The sequence below is a fragment of the Microcaecilia unicolor genome, chromosome 1 (genome assembly GCF_901765095.1).
Source record: "Microcaecilia unicolor chromosome 1, aMicUni1.1, whole genome shotgun sequence".
Classification (NCBI taxonomy): Eukaryota; Metazoa; Chordata; class Amphibia; order Gymnophiona; family Siphonopidae; genus Microcaecilia; species Microcaecilia unicolor.
In genome coordinates, this window is record NC_044031.1 from 374341296 (window position 1) to 374362327 (window position 21032).

At 46.6% G+C, this 21032-nt stretch overlaps 1 protein-coding gene across 1 annotated transcript in view; it reads right to left on the bottom strand.

Annotated features, from left to right (window-relative positions):
* Positions 1-21032, bottom strand: part of DNAH5 (dynein axonemal heavy chain 5) — a 925453-nt gene that overhangs the window by 744394 nt on the left and 160027 nt on the right. Inside the window, 2 exon segments of the mRNA XM_030220396.1 lie at positions 2140-2239; positions 16486-16676. Of these exon segments, the coding sequence (XP_030076256.1) occupies positions 2140-2239; positions 16486-16676 (291 nt within the window).

The window sequence follows — 21032 nt, forward strand, 5'->3', positions numbered from 1 at the left end:
ATTTTATGCAATCTTTATCTTTATTTAAAACTTGATATACCGCCCACCTTTTCAGATCTAAGCTGTTTACTAACCAAATTCAAATATTCAATTAAAACAAAACTAAAATAAAATTAAAAAAGAACTCTATTATTATAGGAAAGACCTAATTCATGCACCAAAGAATCATTCATTCCTGTGCTAAAACAACCTGACTTATGGTAAAATAACCCAACTTAACAGAAGCCCACGTTGATAACTTCCCCCCTCAATAGCACTTGTGCAGCCAATATCTGGTGCTGGCCATATAAGTGCTTTGTTTTAAAATTTTTCTGTCAGTAAATAGACAAATTTTAAATGGATCAGTAATTAGAACAGACATGGGTTCAGTTTGTAAAACAGGCCTTCTACTCCTCAGGTAAGCTTTGGCTGGGGATGCTTCAGAGGTAGCATTCACAGCCCCTGTGGAGGAGAGAGTCTCAGCTGTCACACAACAGCAATACCTGGAGGGTGATTTTGCAGTATGCACAGATATTGGTCTTACTCTATTCAGGCAATATATCGGCCTTTGTACATGCTCAAGTCCCTTACTGAATTACCCGCTAGTGGCCAGATTTAGAACCCATGACTGCAGTGTTCCATAAGGAGCCTGGGGGAGGGGGACATGGCCCCAGGCCGAGGCCTGTTACTGCAGTGACTTGGCTAAAGAAAGCTGGGAGAGCAGCAGGCTGACCTAACCCCAGATATTCAATGCTGGGGCATGCGCTGATCCGGAGGTTAAACTGGGTACCGACTGATATTCAGACCGGAGCCCAGTTAACTTGGTGCATAAAGTTAAGACAGCCTTTTGCTGTCCTAACTTTATGTATTTACTTAACTGGTTAGTAGACTGAATATTATTGCCAACCAGATAATTGCCGGCTTCACCCAGACTCCACCCTCAAACCACCCCTAACCTAGCCGGTTAAGGAATGTCCAGTTAGTAGGGATATTCAGTGGCACTACCTGGTAATTTGCTGCTGATTATCTGGGACTGGCCAGCTCAATGGGGTTTAACTGAGCAGCAGCCTCCTACTGTTTAGTATCTGTGTAGGAATCTGTAGCAGTTTGACGTGTTCTGTTTTTCAAACAGGAAGTATATTGGTATTATAGGGTGCTGTGTTTTTTTATAGGTAGATGTGTGTGTGTGTGGGGGGGGGGGGGGGGATTGTAGAACATGCTCCTCACCCTTAAGAAAAGCCCCTAACTAGCCTGGACTACCTTAAGAGAACTGATCCTGACCTGGGAGGAAGTGAGCTGGGAAGGGCGGAGTTGATACCTGGGAGTTTAAAAGACAGGGCCAGGCTAAGGTTAGAGAGGCCCAGGGAAGGAAGAACTGAAGCCAAGTCTATACCTTCACTGAATACGTTTAACTGCTGTAACCTGGCTGAAGTAAGCCAACTTTGTTTTTTTGTTAAGACTTGCAAGCCTTGTTGAGATTTGGCTGGGACCAGACTGGAGTATCAGGAGCCCTAAGAACTTACAGGCTGTGTTTGGGGTGGGACAGCCCCACCAGCCACACCTGCATGGTTTGCTAGCCAGAAGCCTACTCAAGACTGTTACTAAATAGAGAAACTGTTGCATCTGAGGTTCCTGACCTGTGAGGCAACAGGTCTCAGAGCTCAGGTGGATAAAAGCATTTACTTTCACATTTATATACCTTGTCTGGCTGACTTATTCCAGGGCCACCCCATAACCCTCGACCAGGGGTCTCACAGTACGGGTTTTGCTTTTTGAGCCATGGACATTTGTGCTACTTTATTATGACAGATTTTCTTCAGTGGTCTAGAATGTGCTTGTTTTTTTTACAGGGTTTAGTTATTAGAGCTCTGAAGGGGTTCCACCTTCCCCTCCCCATCCCCACCACCTTCCCCTCCCCATCCCCATCAGAGAGATGGGGAGCCAATCTTAATTTTTCTTCCGGGGGCCCATTCAGTCCTAGCTATGCCACTTTCGGAGAGGATATAAATTGGGGGGGGGGGGGGGGGGGGTTGCAAATGAATGCTTACATTGCCAGATTACACAACCCAAGTTGCAAATGTGCTAGATGCCCAAAGAAGCAAGACAAAACATGCAGGTTAAAAAATAAAGAAGCTATGCATCAAAGTCTAAAAATAATACCGTGAAAATTTTTGATCCCAGGTTCTTCCATCCCATCTTCAGAATCACTGTCTTTGCTATCACTTCGCAATGCTGCTATTTTTTTCTCCAGCATCTTTTTCTAAAAAATAAAATGGTAAAATGAATTGAAGCACCACTTTACAAGATTAAAATGGTAATTTTATAACAGGTTGCCTAATTTGTGAGGCAGGAATGCACTTAATTTACACCAGTTTTAAAAAGGGAAAAATATGTACATTCTTTCCCTTTAAAAATTACCCCATGGAAAGTACACGTATGTATCTGACACATTCAAATTTCCCAGATTATTTTATATACATATTTTATAAACTTTGTGCTTAAGGCCATACCCTGTTCTCAGGAAAACCTCTGCCTAGCAATGTATAAAGACAGGCAATGTTCTACCTAGAGCAGATCCAAAATCAGAACACACAATGTGCAACATGTAAAAAAAAAGGATTAACTAGGAGTAATTATAAATAAAAGGTTCATTTTACTAAGCTGCGGTAAGTGCTAGTGCATGCTTATTGTAACTTACAAGGGCTTACTGGGAGACACGCTCAGGTGTCTTGTGGTAATGTCTTGATCTGCGTATGAAAACCGCACACTAAAAATATTTTTTAATTTTATTGTTGAGGGGGCATGTCTGGGGGCAAGGAGTGGGCATTTCTGCACTAATAAGTTAATGCAACTATATTAACATGCGCAGATTAGGGTAGGGTTAGTGCATGAGCCCTTACCACCTAGGTTGGCAGTAAGTGCATATCTCTCTATATAAAACGCACCTCCAACGTTCTATGAAGCCTCCACAAGTCCCAACGTTCTAAATGCATGGTGGTGAAACCACAATTCACCCATGAGTGTTGGCCCCACCCTTGCATCAAACGTTATGACATCGAGGGCAGAGCTATGGCACTCAACCAATCGCATCGCTCCGCCCTCGACGTCATCACTTTTGAGATGAGGGTGGCACACACATCGAAGAAAACCACTACACACACTCACCCAACCCCCCCCCAAGTCACCACCCTCAACCCCAAAACCCTCCCAAGATGCCAACATTACCACCCTCCACCACCACCCCCACATGTTGCCACCGCTCCCCCCCCCCCCCCCCCCGAGGTCACAACACACAATGCTCCACCCTCCACTCCCCCCCCCCCCACAGGTCGTCGCAAACGCACAAAATAAAGAATAAAAACGCCGCTCACCACACAGTGCTCCACCCTCCACCCCCTCCCCAGAGTAGCACCACCCGCTGCTCCACCCTCCACTACCTCCCCACTCAAACAGGTCGACGCCACCGAACACCCCCCCTCCCTCCGTCAGATAAAAAAAAAAACAAAATTAAAAAAGGCAGCGCCGCTCACCAACACCCACGCCCCACGCGCCAAAGTCACCACCCCTCACCCCTACACCCCCCAAGTTGCAAACACTACCATCCTCCACCCACCCCCCCCCCCATGTTGCCACCGCTCACCCCTCCACCCACCCCCCGAGGTCACAACACTCAGTGCTCCACCCTACAACCCCTTTCTCTTTCCACTCCCCAACACAGCCGTCATTTGCCATACACTGAAACCCAAAGTAAATCGCCACAGGATCCCTCCCCCCATCCCACAATCTGCCTCACCCACCCTCCCGCAGCACCTTGCTCAACGTTCCTCCGCCCGCCCTCTCCTCTCAGACTCCGGCCATGCTGCAGGACGATAATGAACTACACTGTAAGCCAGGGGCGTATCTGCGTGGGGCCTCAGGGGCCTGGGCCCCCGCAGATTTTGCCCTGGACCCCCCCTACCGCCATCAACCCTCCCCCGCTGCCGTTCTTACTTTTGCTGGCGGGGGACCCCAACCCCCGCCAGCCGAGGTCTGCTTCCACCTGCCGCTGCCTTCAAAACTTCTTCTTCAGCCGGCGGGGGACCCCAAACCCCCGCCAGCCGCCCCGCGCTGTTTAAAATTCATCTTCGGCCTCCGTGGCCGTGCTGCTGGGATAGGCGGCGCTGTTGAAATCCACTTCGGAGTCTGACGTCGTTGTACGTTGTACGTGCTGCGACGTCAGACTCCGAAGTGGATTTCAACAGCGCCGCCTATCCCAGCAGCACGGCCACGGAGGCCGAAGATGAATTTTAAACAGCGCGGGGCGGCTGGCGGGGGTTTGGGGTCCCCCGCCGGCTGAAGAAGAAGTTTTGAAGGCAGCGGCAGGTGGAAGCAGACCTCGGCTGGCGGGGGTTGGGGTCCCCCGCCAGCAAAAGTAAGAACGGCAGCGGGGGAGGGTTGGCGGCGGGAGGGGGGTGGAGAGACTAAGTTATTGGTGGCGGTGGGGGCGCGGCGGCGGCGGCGGCGGGGGGGGCGGGGGGGGGCGCTAAAATGTGCCCCCTCCCTCTGGCTCTGGCCCCCCCTACCGCCGGAGTCCAGATACGCCCCTGCTAAGCAAGGAAGCCCATTGGTTAATCTCGGTTTCCTGTACACAACAAAGCCGTCATTCCCATACACTCAAACCAAGCACACATAGGAGCTGCACATCCACATTGTCGTTTTTAAAGACTTTTTCCATCTGAAACATGTCTAAAGCTGTTTCTACTGAAAAAACTGCATCTTAACAGGTAAAGGACAAAAGATTTTTGGGGTGGGGACCCTGAAACTATGAGGGAGGGTGGGGGGGACCCTGAAACTGGAAGGAACCCTGGAACTGAGAGGGAGGAAGGGAGGGAGAGAGGGGGGATAACCCTGGAACTCGGACAGAGGGATGACCCTGGAACCCGGACGGAGAGAGGGGGGACCCTGGCACTGGGAGGGAGGAGAAAGGGGCCCCTGGCACACACTCTGATTCTCAAACACACACTCTCTCTCTCATGCACACACTCGCACCCAGTCTCACTCTCTCTCTCTCTATCACACACACACACTCGCACATTCACTCTCTCTCACACACAGTCACTCTCACACACTCTCTGAAACATACACACTCTGACGAAAACCTTGCTAGCGCCCGTTTCATTGCTGTCAGAAACGGGCCTTTTTCACTAGTCCTATATAATAAAACGCACCTCCAACATTCTGAAGCTGACTGCATGGCTGAGGCATTCCTGCTCTCTGTATCCATCTCCTGAATTGACATCACGTACTTCCGGGTTCGTCACAAGCAGAAGTGACCAATCACACGAGGTTTCTCGGCTTCAGAATGTTGGAGGTGCATTCTATTAAATAGGATTGGTCAGTTCCTTGAAGCACAGCCAGAGCTCAGCGTCCTGCACAGTAACGCTCAGACACCAGAGAGAGAGGGGGGGCCCTGACACCAGAGAGGGGGGGAGGCATCTCTGTCACACACACTCTCTCACACACTCTCTCTCTCTCACAGTCAATGTCTTTCTCTTTCTCTCTCTCACTCTCACACACTGCCCCTCACACACTCTGTCTCACATTGTATCACATTCACTTTCTATGTGTCACACAGTCACTCACACACTCTCTTGGTCTCATACACTCAGTCTCACAGAGAGTCTGTCCGCCTTATTTTCGAAAGAGAAAGACGCCCATATTTCGACCCAAATCGGGAAATGGGCATCTTTCTCCCGTGGGCGCCCAAATCAGTATAATCGAAAGCCGATTTTGGGCGTCTTCAACTGCACTCCGTCGCGGAAACGGCCAAAGTTGATGGGGGCGTGTCGGAGGTGTAGTGAAGGCGGGACTGGGGCGTGTTTATCAACTGAGGAGAGATGGGCGTCCTCGGCCGATAATCGAAAAAAGAAAGGCGTTTTGAGCACGAATTTGGGTCACTTTTTTTGGACCCTTTTTTTTCACGAACAAGTCCCAAAAAAGTGCCCTAAATGACCAGATGACCACCGGAGGAAATCGGGGATGACCACCCCTGACTCCCCCAGTGGTCACTAACAAACCACCAAACAAAAAACAACTTTAACAACTTTTTTTTCCAGCCTGTATGCCAGTGGGTGCAGTGGACTTCAGCCAGGTGGACCCAGGCCCATCCCACCCCCTACCTGTTACACTTGTGGTGGTAAATGGGAGCCCTCCAAACCGCCCCCAAAACCCACTGTACCCACATCTAGGTGCCCCCCTTTAGCCATAAGTGCTATGGTAATGGTGTAGAGTTGTGGGCAGTGGGTTTTGAGGGGATTTGGGGGGGCTCAGCACCCAAGGGAAGGGAGCTATGGACTTGGGAGGCATTTTACTTTTTTTTTAATTGTTACAAGTGCCCCCTAGAGTGCCCGGTTGGTGTCCTGGCATGTGAGGGGGACCACTGCACTATGAATCCTGGCCCCTCCCACAACCTAATGCCTTGGATTTGTTCGTTTTTGAGCTGGGCGTTTTAGGTTTCCATTATCGATGAAAACCAATACCGCCCAGCTCAAATCCGCACAAGTCCGATGCATTTGCCCGGCACAAACCGTATTATCAGAAAAAAACATGGACGCCCATTTTTTTCGAAAATACGGTTTGTCCCGCCCCTTCACATACCCATTCTCGGAGATAGACGCCCATGGAGATGGGCGTTCGCGTTCGATTATGCCCCTCTGTGTCACACACACTCTCTCTCTCGCACACACTGTATCTGTGTGAAACACGCTCTCTCTCTCTCTCACACTGTGTCTCACATACACACTTGCACACACTCTCATTCTCACACACACACTCTCTCTCTCACAGACACACTCGCACCCAGACTCACTCTCTCTCTCACACACACACACACTTGCACATTCACTCTCTCTCTCACACACAGTCACTCTCACATACACTCTCTCAAACATACACACTCCGAGGAAAACCTTGCTAGCGCCCGTTTCATTTGTGTCAGAAACGGGCCTTTTTTACTAGTTTACTAATATTTTAACGGCCAAGTGCTATTGACAACATCAGTGAATGGCCATTAATAGAAGAAATAGAAAATCGGCCATTTTATTACTACAGTAAAAATGACCTTAACCAGTGGAAAAACCTGTGTAAGGGTGCTTAGTAAAAGGGTCCCATTATATATTAAAAAATACATTAAGAGCCCTGTTTACTAAGCAGCGCTAAGGAGGTGCTAGCGTTTTTAGTGCATGCTAAACATTAGCGTGCACTAAACACTAAAGACACCCACAGGAATATATGGGTGTCTCTAGCATTTAGTGAATGCTAATTTTAGGCGTGTGCTAAAAACACTAGCATATCTTAGTAAACAGGGCCCTAAATCATTACATAAAACCCCACACAATTTTAAAAGGCCATTTCTGCAACTAAAATACTGTTTTACACACAGAAATGCATTTTAAAATTATCTCCTAAGAAAGCGTGCATACTTTCAAAAGGAAAGTGCAGGCACACTTTTCCTATTTAGTACTCACAAATTTCCCAGCTTATTTTACACATATACACATGTGGTTCATGTGTCCAATCAATAACTTCTCCAGAATTCTGCCTTTGGCAAAGCCTCTGCTCAGTTCAGGTAATTTATGCAAGACACTTTTGTAAGAAGTCCAAAAGGTATCGTTTTATAATGGCAAAAATAGACCCCCAAATCCAGCCCCAATAGAATGCAAATACTGATGCTTTCATTTACACCTGTTCCATAGTTGGTATAAATGTGTTCATGTGCCCCCAGAAAAAAAACCTACAAAAAGCACCACATAAAAATAGGTGCACACTTAGACGTAATTCCATAATTGGTCATCCCTATTTAAGCGCCCCAAGACAGCACAATAGGAGTTTATTCTGTAACAGAAGGTTCAGGTTCCATTATAGCAGTGGCGTTCCTAGGGGGGCTGACACCCGGGGCGGATCGCCGATGTGCCCCGCCCCCCGGGTGCAGCGCCCCCCCCCCGGTGCAGCGTGACCCCCCCCCCAGCGAAAGAACTCCCCCCGGGTGCACGCCGCTGGGGGGTGTCGTGCGCCGGTCAGCTTCGTTCATTTCTATGCTCCCTCTGCCCCGGAACAGGTTACTTCCTGTTCCGGGGCAGAGGGAGCATGGAAACAAACGAAGCTGACCGGCGCGCAGCACCCCCCCAGCGGCGTACAACCGGGGCGGACCGCCCCCACCGCCCCCCCCCCCCCCCTTGGTATGCCACTGCATTATAGAATACAAATGTAACACGGTATCAGCATGTCTAACATGTAGGTACCCACACTTATGCCAGCCATAGAGTTGGTGTAAGCACAGGTGCCTAGATGTGGCAGGGATGAAAATAATTCTGCTTATGTCCCACTCATGCTGCTCCCGTGCACACCTCCCTACCCCTTGCAAATACTCTCTATGTAAATTAAGTGGGTATTTACTGAAAAATACTTACATGTGTTATGTGCATACATGTCAATATTCTGTACATTTAAGGTCAGCAACAGAGAGGATCTTTATATCTGCACCAAAAGTGATGCAAAAAAACAGCAGATCACATACAAGGTCTCCCCCCCAAAATCCTTTATTGAAACAAACACTCAACGTGGTTCACATTTCACCCACTCATGGGCTGCCTCAGGGGTTACTGCTAAAACAATATGCAAATAATAATAAACATGTGAATAAAATTACAAAGCACAATACATTAAAAAAAAACTATAAAATGTGAGGGATCCAGTGATCGAATTATGTGCACTTACAAAGAATCTAATATAATAAAACGCACCGTGAACGTTCTGAAGACAACGTTCTGAAGTCACTCAAACAAATCCTGAAGGGTTCGTGGATTCGTGGTGTGAAGCCACCCAGCCGTTTCTGCCCCGCCCTCGCGTCAAACGTCATGACGTCAAGGGCAGGAAAAAAAACGGATCGCGAGGGCGGAAAAAAAAAACAAACAAACTGATCGCACCCACGCACGGTGCGTTTTAGTATATTACTAGCCTTTGAGCCCGTAAAAACGGGCTATTATAGGAAGGGGGGGTTGAAAGGCCCGTCCCCGCCGCCGAGTTCACCGCTGCCCCTCCCCCTCCGAATTCGCACCCCCCCCCCCCCCCACCGAGCCGTCACCAGCCATCTTTCACCCGGCCAGGCCCTCGCTCCGCTATTGAAACAGCGAGGGTCCGGGAACGCAGCACTGAGCTCTGCTGAGCTGCCGACGTCGGCCTTTGTTCTTCTTCTCTGCCTGTCCCGCCCTCGTGTGACGTAACGTCGTCGAGGGCGGGACAGAGGCAGAGAAGAAGAAGGAAGGGCGATGTCGGCAGCTCAGCAGAGCTCAGTGCTGTGTTCCCGGACCCTCGCTGTTTCAATAGTGGAGCGAGGGCCCGACCGGGTAGAAGGTGGGTGGCGCAGCGGCGACTCGGGTGGGGGGAGCGTTAGACGGCGGTGTCCCTCCCTCAGAAATGCGCAGTACAGACCCTCTGTGTTCCGCCCCCCGTCATCACGTATTGACGCGGGGGTGGGGAAGAGAAGGTCTCTACTGCGCATTTGCGAGTAAGTACGGTCACTCGCCATTTATATGTTTGATATTTACCTGCGTGGTGGTGGTTCAGGCAGCGCAGCGTCAGGGAAGGAGGCGGCGCTCCCGACGTCTCTAGCCTTCCCTTCGCTGTGTTCCGCCTTCTTCTGACGTCAAGGATGACGTCAGAAGAAGGCGGAACAAAGCGAAGGGAAGGCTAGACGTCGGGAGCGCCGCCTCCTTCCCTGACGCTGCGCTGCCTGAACCGCCACCACGGAGGTAAATTTAAAAAGAAAAACAAAAGAAAAGGGATGTTGGGGGAGAGAAGAGGGTGGGCAGCAGTAAAGTTCAACAATGGGAGCAGGAGGGCAGGGGAGAAACGACAGCATGGATGCGAAGGGGGGGGGAAGAAGAGGGCGGGCCAGGCTGGGACATGGGAGAGAGAGGAGCATGGATGCGAGGGGGGGTCATGGAAGGAATAGAGAGGAATTGCTGGAAAAGGAAGAATGGAGGGGGCAGGGGACAGAGGAGCATGGATGGGCATGGATTGGGAGAGCAGGGCTCAGGGAGAGAGGGGAATTGCTGGAAAGGGATGAATGGAGGGGGCAGGGGACAGAGGAGCATGGATGGGCATGGATTGGGAGGGCAGGGCTCAGGGGGAGAGGGGAATTGCTGGAAAAGGAAGAATGGAGGGGGCAGGGGGCAGAGGAGCATGGATGGGCATGGATTGGGAGGGCAGGGCTCAGGGAGAGGGGGGAATTGCTGGATAGGGATGAATGGAGGGGACAGATGGGCATGGATGGATATGGATTGCAGGGCAGGGCTCAGGGAAAGAGGGGAATTGCTGAATAGGGATGAATGGAGGGGACAGGTGACAGAGGAGCATGGATGGGCATGGATTGGGAGGGCAGGCCTCAGGGAGAGAGGGAAATTGCTGGAAAGGGATGAATGGAGGGGGCAGGGGACAGAGGAGCATGGATGGGCATGGATTGGGAGGGCAGGGCTCAGGGAGAGAGGGGAATTGCTGGAAAAGGAAGAATGGAGGGGGCAGGGGGCAGAGGAGCATGGATGGGCATGGATTGGGAGGGCAGGGCTCAGGGAGAGAGGGGAATTGCTGGATAGGGATGCATGGAGGGGACAGATGGGCATGGATGGATATGGATTGCAGGACAGGGCTCAGGGAGACAGGGGAATTGCTGAATAGGGATGAATGGAGGGGGCAGGTGACAGAGGAGCATGGATGGGCATGGATTGGGAGGGCAGGGCTCAGGGAGAGAGGGGAATTGCTGGAGGATGAATGGAGGGGGCAGGGGACAGAGGAGCATGGATGGGCATGGATTGGGAGGGCAGGGCTCAGGGAGAGAGGGGAATTGCTGGATAGGGATGAATGGAGGGGACAGATGGGCATGGATGGATATGGATTGCAGGGCAGGGCTCAGGGAGAGAGGGGAATTGCTGAATAGAGATGAATGGAGGGGGCAGGTGACAGAGGAGCATGGATGGCCATGGATTGGGAGGGCAGGGCTCAGGGAGAGAGGGGAATTGCTGGATAGGGATGAATGGAGGGGACAGATGGGCATGGATGGATATGGATTGCAGGACAGGGCTCAGGGAGAGAGGGGAATTGCTGGATAGGAATGAATGGAGGGGGCAGGTGACAGAGGAGCATGGATGGGCATGGATTGGGAGGGCAGGGCTCAGGGAGAGAGGGGAATTGCTGGAAAAGGATGAATGGAGGGGGCAGGGGACAGATGGGCATGGATTGGGAGGGCAGGGCTCACACTCTCTCTCTCATATACAATGTCTTTCTCACTCTCACTCTCACACACTCTGTCTCACACTGTATCACATTCACTCTCTATGTGCCACACAGTCACTCACACACTCGCTTGGTCTCATACACTCACTCTCACAGAGAATCTGTCTCACACACACTCTCTCTCACACTGTGTCTCACATACACACTTGCACACACTCTCATTCTCACACACACACTCTCTCACAAACACACTCACAGCCAGACTCACTCTCTCTCTCACACACACACACACTCACACTTTCACTCTGTCTCTCACACAGTCACTCTCACATACACTCTCCCAAACATACACACTCCGAGGAAAACCTTGCTAGCGCCCGTTTCATTTGTGTCAGAAACGGGCCTTTTTTACTAGTTAACAAATAAATTGAAAAACATTTGTGTATATAAATAAAATACATACATGCATGTTTCAGAAAACCCATGATGGCATATCTGTGTGGTACAATGTCCAACATTCTTGTGGCCATTCTAAAATGTATCAATGTGCATATTTGGTAAGCTGTGTTAAAACAGCATGTTAGACAACTGTAAAGGGTGCATATGATCTGCAGTGTATATATCAACAGAGCACTAACCAGTGCATAAAAAGAATTTGAAATAGGCAAAATTATATACCTATGGGCCGATGCTCAAAACTTCGGCACTGCACTGAACAGCGCTGTGAAATACTGCCAGAACAAAGCAGCTAAATAACATCCCAGTGCTCAACACTGATATCATGCAAATTATATGCACACTGTTAACATTGAGCATTGGGAAGTTAAGGCAGAGAAATGTGTTTTGTGCATGCACACAAGAGTTCGGACATGCCCAGGCAAACCCAGAAGTGAAGAAACACATTCACACTGTTCCTCTGCGGCTTTAAATATAAGTTTTTCACATTTTTATTTCACCTGAAAAGCTAATATTTAAGTGCAATAAACAGGCGCCAATGTGTGCTTTCAGTTTCGGGTATGTTCTGACTCGCACACATTTGCCTCACACTGCCAGTGTTTAGGGGCTTGCATGGGCTTCCTTCTGCTTCCAAATTAAAATAAAAACCGGCAGATTTTAGAGAGAGAATGGTGGGAAATCCTCTCTTCAAGCTCCGAACTGGCGTTAGGTTTTCAGCGGTAAGGGCAGCTTTTTTTTATGCGCTGTTCTCTGAGTATTGGGAGAGAATAAGAAATGACCTTGTTAACATCTGTTTGACTACATTTGCATGCTATTTGAGCTAATCTTTGTTGCACACTTTCCTGCTTATAATCGAACGAGAAAAACGCCCAAGTTCCGACCTAAATCAGAAGATGGAGGTTTATATCACAAAAACGAATAATGCGGTATAATCGAAAGCCGAACTTGGACGTTTTCAACTGCACTCCATCGCGGAAGCGTACAAAGTTGACGGGGGCGTGGTGAAGGCGGGACTGGGGCATGGTTATCACCCGAACAGAGATGGGCGCCGTTCGCTGATAATGGAAAAAAAGTATGCGTTTGTAGCTAGAATTTAGGGCACTTTTCCTGGACCCTGTTTTTTCACAAATAAGGCCCCAAAAAGTGCCCTAAATGACCAGATTACCACCAGAGGGAATCGGGGATGACCTCCTCTGACTCCCCCAGTGGTCACTAACCCCCTCCCACCACAAAAAATGATGTTTCACAACTTTTTATTTTCACCCTCAAATGTCATACCCACCTCCCTGGCAGCAGTATGCAGGTCCCTGGAGCAGTTGTTAGGGGGTGCAGTGGACTTCAGGCAGGTGGACCCAGGCCCATCCTCCCCCCCTACCTGTTACAATTGTGCTGCATAATGCTTAGTCATCCAACCCCCCCCAAACCCACTGTACCCACATGTAGGTGCCCCCCTTCACCCCTTAGGGCTATAGTAATGGTGTAGACTTGTGGGCAGTGGGTTTTGAGGGGGATTTGGGGGGCTCAGCACACAAGGGAAGGGTGCTATGCACCTGGGAGCTCTTTTACCTTTTTTTTTGTTTTTGTAAAAGTGCCCCCTAGGGTGCCCGGTTGGTGTCCTGGCATGTGAGGGGGACCAGTGCACTACGAATCCTGGTCCCTCCCACGAACAAATGCCTTGGATTTATTCGTTTTTGAGCTGGGCGCTTTCATTTTCCATTATCGCTGTAAAACAAAAACGCCCAGCTCACAAATTGTCGAATAAAACATGGACGTCTATTTTTTTCATAAATACGGTTCGGTCCGCCCCTTCACGGACCCGTTCTCGGAGATAAACGCCCATGGAGATAGACGTTTTCGTTCGATTATGCCCCTCCACATCTCCTGTAATACAGCCCTCTGAGCATTCTGCACTCACTAACACCAGCGCTAGTCCAGCACTAGTCGCCTCTAGCATCAGCATTAGGTTTTCAGCATCAGACCACTAGATAGGAGGTTAATAAAATTCAAACCTCCCAGCTCTCATGCTCAACAGTACAACAATATAAGACTTAATATAAGTACTTAATATAAGACACAACTTACAATAGCAGCTAAAAGCCTAGGAGCTCCCTTTGAAATAAATAAGGAGGTCTTTTACTAAGTGGCGATAAGCCCAATTCAGGCTTACCGCTCACTAAACCAAAAGTACCGCCGGGCTACCGCAGCAGCATGGCAGTAGTTCCCACCCCCAGCATGCGCCATTTCTGGCACTACAAAACATTTTTTAATTTTTGTAGTGCTGGTGTTTACCTGGCAGTAATCAGGCAGTGCTGCTGGTTACCACCAGGTTAGTGCAGGAGCCCTTACTGCCACCAAAATGGGTGGTGGTGAATGCTCCCCCCACCAAAAAAAAATAAAATGGCCACACAGAAAGTGCTTCACTTGCTGCACAGCCATTTCTTTAAAAAAAAAAAAAAAAGCTTTTTGTCCGCTGCAGTAAAAGGAGGCCTCAGTGTGCGTCAAAACCACGTGCTGATGCCTGCACAGGCCCCCTTTTGCTGCAGTTTAGTAAAAGGACCCCTAAATAAATAAAATGCTTAGCAAGATTAGAGGAAGGAAATACTTCTAATCTTCAGAACAACTAAAAACAGAAACTAAAAGGCAAAATCCTCCATTTAAAAAACAAACGTGCAACTAGTTAGGATAAAATACACACCTCCTGGCTATCGTAAACCTGCTCAGCAGTGCTAATCGAGGACACAACTTAAAATACACAACTAAGGGCAAGATGCACTAAAGACTCGTTAAAGCCCTTTCCCTACCGAATTCCATAGCGAATCGGTAGCCTAAGTGCCCCCTTAAAAAAAAGTGAACAAATAAAATGCTTGGCAAGATATGAAAAAAAAACAATTACTTCAAAGGTTCAGCACAACTAAAAACAACAGCAATTAAAAGGCTCCATTTTTTAAAAACTGTCTAAAAAGGGCAATTTCCTGTGGCCATTCCAAAATGTATCACTATGCATATGTGACAGGCAGTTTTCAAACAACATTGTATAAAATCAACTGTAAAAGGTGCATATAAAAGTGATGAACAGTGCTAAAAGGAATTAAGAATTAGAATTAAGTGTTCATTGATTCCCTTTAGAACTGCTGACATTTATGATAGCCAGAATGTGTGTATTCTATCCTAAGTGCATGCTTGCTTTTTAAATACAGGATTTTGCCTTTTAGCTGCTGTGTTTAGTTGTTCTGAAGATTAGAAGTAGTTCCTTCCTCTAATCTTGCTAAGCAATTCATTTAATTATTTCAAAGCTAGCATCTAGGCTTTTAGCTGCTGTTATAAGTTGTGTTTTGTATTAAAAGTAAATGTTCCCTGGATTCTTGTTGTACTGCTGAGCATTTTCATGACAGCTGGGAGGTGTGAATTGTATTAACCTCCTAAGTAGGTATGTAATTTGGCCTGTTTCAAATTCTTATTATGCACTGGTTAGTGCTCTGTGGATATATACACTGCAGATCATATGCACCCTTTACAGTTGTTTAGCAAGCTGTTTGAACACAGCTTACCACATATGTACAGTGATACATTTTGGAATGGCCACAGGACTGCTCTACATTGTACCACACAGATATGCCATTATGAGTTTTCTGATACATGCATGTATATATTTTATTTATATACACAAAAGTTTTTCAATTTGTTAGTTCTTTGTAAATGCAGATAATTTGATCACCGGATCCCTCACATTTTATATGCTTTTATATATTGATAGCTTTATAATTGTATTTACAAGTTTATTTATTATTATTTGCAAGTTGTTTTAGCACTGACCCCTGAGGAAGCCCATCAGTGGGCAAAACGTGGACTATGTTGGGTGTTTGATTCAATAAAGGATTATTTTTCTTTGGACTGAGTGCGATCTGCTGTATGTTTGTTTTTTGTTTGTTTGTTTGTTTGCATCATTTATGTATGCAATGAATGTGTAGATGTAAGTGTCTGGTTTAAAGAATTGCCCTTTTAAAGGGTGTATGTGGTCACAGTCACACATTTTTATAAAAGTTCCTTTTTTTTCCTGTAAACCAGGCTTTACATACTGAAAAAAAACTTCACAAAATTATCCCCCATGTGTATAAGTTTAAATGCCTATCAGTAAGGCAATTCTATAAAAGTCTATTTCTGTGCATAAAACACTCTTTTACTTGTGGATATGTTATTCAAGATTACTTTCTAAACAAATGAGGAGACAATTTTCAAAAGCTGTTGGGATGTTCAGCACTGCACAAAAGGTCCAAGTGCAGTTTAAGTTCATTTTCACTGGAAATGTACATAGAAAGCAATATGGGGCTCATTTTCAAAACAGAAAAAAAAAAACTGCACCTACAGGTTTGTCAAGGGGGCTGTCTCTGCAGTAGAGGAGGAACAACACAGGGGAGGGAGGGAAATAATACTGGACACCATGGGAGAGGGGGAAGTGGAGGAATGCTAGCAGACTTGAGTATAAACCGAGATTTAAATTTTAGCCCTTTTTTTGGCCAAAAATTCTCAGTTTATAGTTGAGTATATATGGTAGGTTCCCAATATTATTAAATATGTGTATACGATAGATATAGAAGTACACACAAATTACATGCAAGCAGAGCTAAATATATGTTCTGGAGTACCCCTTAACCTCAAGCCTATGCTACATGTGTACTTCTGGCAAATATCCAGACGTTGCTGCACCTCTTGTTTGAAAATTGACCCATGAATGCTCAACTAATATGTCTTTAATAAATAGGTTAAAAGAAAAAAAGAGCAAACCTTTGACATTCTCTCTTTCCCCCATTGCCCCACTCCTCTGGTGACACTGACAACGCTCTCCACGGCTTTGTTGATGCAGTGCTGCACCTCTTCCAGTGCTGGGACCATGCTGATGTTTGGAATGGACAGAGTAACACTGGTCCTAAAGATAGGTTGACTGCTTGCCTTTTGCTTGGCTGCATCATTGTTATCTGAATGAAATGGAGAAGAGGCCAAAATTGGTATGGAAACAAAAGTCTGGAAAATATCCACAAACTACTGCACTTAACTGAAAGCCAGGATTGGTTTCAATGAATGCAGAGTCACCTATTTTCTGACATTTAGGGCCTGAGTTAACTAAAATTATTCTACTACTACTACTACTACTTAACACTTATATAGCACTACCATTCTCTCATTCTATGGAAAATAAGCTTAGTAAATCAAGGGTCAGAGCTGTCCAAATATCATTTAGGTTTTCAACATCATCATCAAGTGTCCTTGCTAATAGTGAGACTCACTCATTTTCATACATTCTCTTGCACATATCATGACCCTCTAACACAAAGAAAAACAAACAAACCACTCATCAGAGGGGAATCCCAACCATTGTACAGCTGTACCTACTGGCTAGACTCGGGGTACATATGTACCTTCTTCTGGAGGGCCATCAAAAAGGGAGGCAAGATGGATCCCCATTCAGAGCACCAACACAACATGTTGCTGCTTTCCAGTCAATAGCAAAAACAACTTCCTGCAGGATGCACAGAGCTACTCCTATGTGCCCCATCTTCAGATTATGATCAGCTAGCTCACAATGAAAGGGAGTCATCTCTCCCTGCCAGATATATCCTGAGAAGGGGATACTACCTTCCCTGGCTGGCCATATCATTGGAGGTGGACTCCCTTCTTGACCACCCAGAGTGCATGTCATAAGCAACCCCTCCCCCCCCCCCCCCCCCCCCAATGCTCTTGGTCTTAATCTATGGTTCCTGGCATTAGACTTCCACTGAAATGGTTTAAATGAAAGAAGAGCAATGGCTGAAAGCACTGTTCCCTCTAAGCATAGTGGGAGTTCTCGCCTACAGTCCTGCCAGTGGGGGGTGCTGTTTCACTATCACATTTTCAATAGTGAGGGACAGGCAAGCTCTGTAGGAATCCAGGGAAACCTGCCTGTCCATAGTGACTGAAAACACAAACTTGAAGCACCACCTCCCACTGGCAGCAATGCAGTAGGAAGACACCCACTCAGCATAGAGGGAACAGTGGCTAAAAGTAGGGTAAAATCTTGAGAAGCTGCAAATGAAGGCTCCAGGCCCAAAGTTTGCTGTGACTGAGCTGGAAGCTCAAAGGAACAAAATCAAGCTTTTGGACAAAAATATAAAGCAAGCATTTCATAAGTATTGTTTTCTTGTCATACAGAACAGAATTGTGCTGTGTCTTAACAGAACCCTTTGCACCTCAAACAATTCTGTATTCCTCTATCTGAAGCAGATCGCTGTGCAGTTCTTGGTTTGTATTTTACTTTTAACCTCTGAACTGGTTGGTGACTAGTTAGGGGGTAAGACCAGCAAATGTCTGTGGAGAAGGGCTGCTGATACTACAGCATAATAAGACATAAGAATAGCCATACTGGGTCAGACCAATGGTCCTCCTAGCCTAGTATCCTGCTTCCAACAGTGGCCAATCCAGGTTACAAGTACCTGGCAGAATCCCAATTAGCAGCAACATTTCATGCTACCAACCTCAGGCAAGCAGTGGCTTCCCTTATGTCCATCTCAATAAAAGACTATGGAATTTTCCTCCAGGAACTTGTCCAAAACTTTTTTAAACCCAGCTATGCTAACCCTTTAAGGGACTACCTGGTGATGGTGCTGGGTTCCTCCCCCTTCCCCAAGGCTCTCTGTTTCTTCTTCTGCTTTCTCTCCTAATGATAACTCTTGCTGAAAGAAGAGCAGTGACTGAAAGGAGAGTTGGGGCTGTGTCCGAGGACAACTGTTGGTAAGACCTGTATTTGCCCTGGTGGGGAAAATTTCTCTGCACTCTGAGGGCCCAATACTGAAACCACGGGTGGCAGCCTGCATAAGTGCTGCAGTTGGTACTGACCCTGACTATTCAATCACTTTAGCAATACTGGGGTAACACTCCGTCCTGGTTTCAGAATATCACACTATATGCTACACAGAAACCGTTGTACTCCAGCAATTCCTATCTCTTTTTTTTATATATTTTTTCAATTCTGTGACCAACAATGTAAACACACTATATTAGTGATGATAGAAGTGCTTAGTTAATAACATATCGCTCTGGCTAGTCAACAGGACTGATGATATGTTTCACAAGCATCACTGCACTTCAGCCCTCCCTGCCTCCTCCATGAGACTAGATGATAGAATTATTGGTTTCAAGCAGTAGGAACTTAGCTGCGGGCTGGTGCATGTATAGTTGCTCCGTTTCTCCGTCTATAGCCAGAAGCTGTGGTGCGTGTGAATACGTGAAGTTAAAAACTCAAACTAGTTTTCATCTATGATTGGTCCAATCTTCAATCATTACTCCAACTCTCATCAATTCTCAACACCCATGGTGTTTCACTGATACTGGCATCCTCAGGAGAATCGAGATTTAACTGGACTTTCCTTCCGATGTAATGTTGTTCCTCCAGAAGGAACATCCTCCGCTTCCAACCGGTTGGACTTTGGAAGCGGAGGATGTTCCATCTGGAGATGAACAACATTACATCGGAAGGAAAGTCCAGTTGAATCTCGATTCTCCTGAGGATGCCAGTATCAGGCGAAACACCATGGGTGTTGAGAATTGATGAGAGTTGGAGTAATGATTGAAGATGGACCAATCATAGATGAAAACTAGTTTGAGTTTTTAACTTCACATATTCACACGCACCACAGCTTCTGGCTATAGACGGAGAAACGGAGCAACTATACATGCACCAGCCCGCAGCTAAGTACCTACTGCTTGAAACCAATCTTTATTCTATCATCTAGTTTCATGGAGGAGGCAGGGAGGGCTGAAGTATATGTTATTAACTGAGCACTTCTATCATCACTAATATAGTGTGTTTACATTGTTGGTCACAGCATTGAAAAAATATATAAAAAAAGAGAAAGGAATTGCTGGAGTACAACAGTTTCTATGTAGCATATAGCCTGAATATTCAATGCCAGACCTTTTCTGGTGATTGGCACTGAATATCTGGGGGGTTTTGGGCCAGCTCAAACTTAACTGGCTAACTAATCAGTTTACTAATCAGTTTACTAATCAGTGCTAGCGGCTGTCCGGGTGCTAGTGCTGACACGGTCCATTCACTTTGAATGGGCTGTGTTGGCACTAGCGCATGGACAGCCACTAGCGCTGCTTCGTAAACAGACCCCCTAAGTTAATATTCAGCTGTCCAGTTAAGTTTATAGTGGCCAAAGATAGGACTGCTATATAGGTGGTCCAACTTACCCACTAAACGTAACCGGCCAGTGCTTGAATATTTGTGGATAGCCAGCTATATTGTGCAATATACTTGGTTAGCCGCTAAGCACTAATATTCAGTGGAGATAACCAGCTATCTCGTGCTGAATATAAGCACTTAGCCAGCTAAGTACTAGTTAACCAGCTAGAAACCATTTCTGGGAATCAACTGCGTAGGGATAGCCTGACAAGTACAATGTCAGTTTGTGCTTTGACTGTGTTACTGGTCAAGAAATGCATACTGCAGTTTTGGACAGCCCCTGAACCACCTTTCATAGCAGCCTGGCATGGATTTATGAGAGAAATGGCAGAATGGTTATCCCTTCAGTTTGCCCTATCCAAGATCTTTGGAATAGGTATACTAAGTTATATCCTGGGGAGTGTGCTAGAATGAAGGGTAGTATCTGAAATATAACTAGTTAGAATGTGGAGACCTAGAGAGGGAGGGGGTTTTGTTTTGGGGTTCTGTTAAAGGGTTATACAAAGAAAATATTCAAGGGGAGGCACACAATATTTTCTTGGAGTTGTCTCCTTTTTTTGTCATGCTATCCTATATTTGATTATTGCTTTGTTCAGTTTTGTTTCTGTTTGAGTGGCATGATGTTGTTATATCCTGTACCTGCCTTTGATTCAATAAAGATACTTAAAAAAAAATAGAAGTCACCAATGATTTATGTAGGTCAGATAGGTTGTTTGGTGTCTTTGGTAAGATTAAGAAAGGCTATGCAACATCTAAAGCTACCAAGCTCTGTCTTTGGCTATATTCAAATCTAGGCTAGAAACCACCTTTTTGAGGTTGCACTTAACTCCTAACTCCTACTCACCAGTTCAGTACCCATGTCTGTTTGAAAGATTCCCACAATAACTAATTCTCTAATCCCTTATTTGTCCTGTTTGTCTGTCTTGAATAGATTGTAAACTCTGTCAAGAATGGATGGTCTCATACATGTTTAGCATACAGTGCTATGTACATCTAGTAGCACTATAGAAATGGTATGTATGATAAGTAATAGTGGTTAAAATATGATTTTTTCAGCATATATTTTGGCAGGTAGATGTTTGCCTGCAACCATGAGATCACACTCCATTAG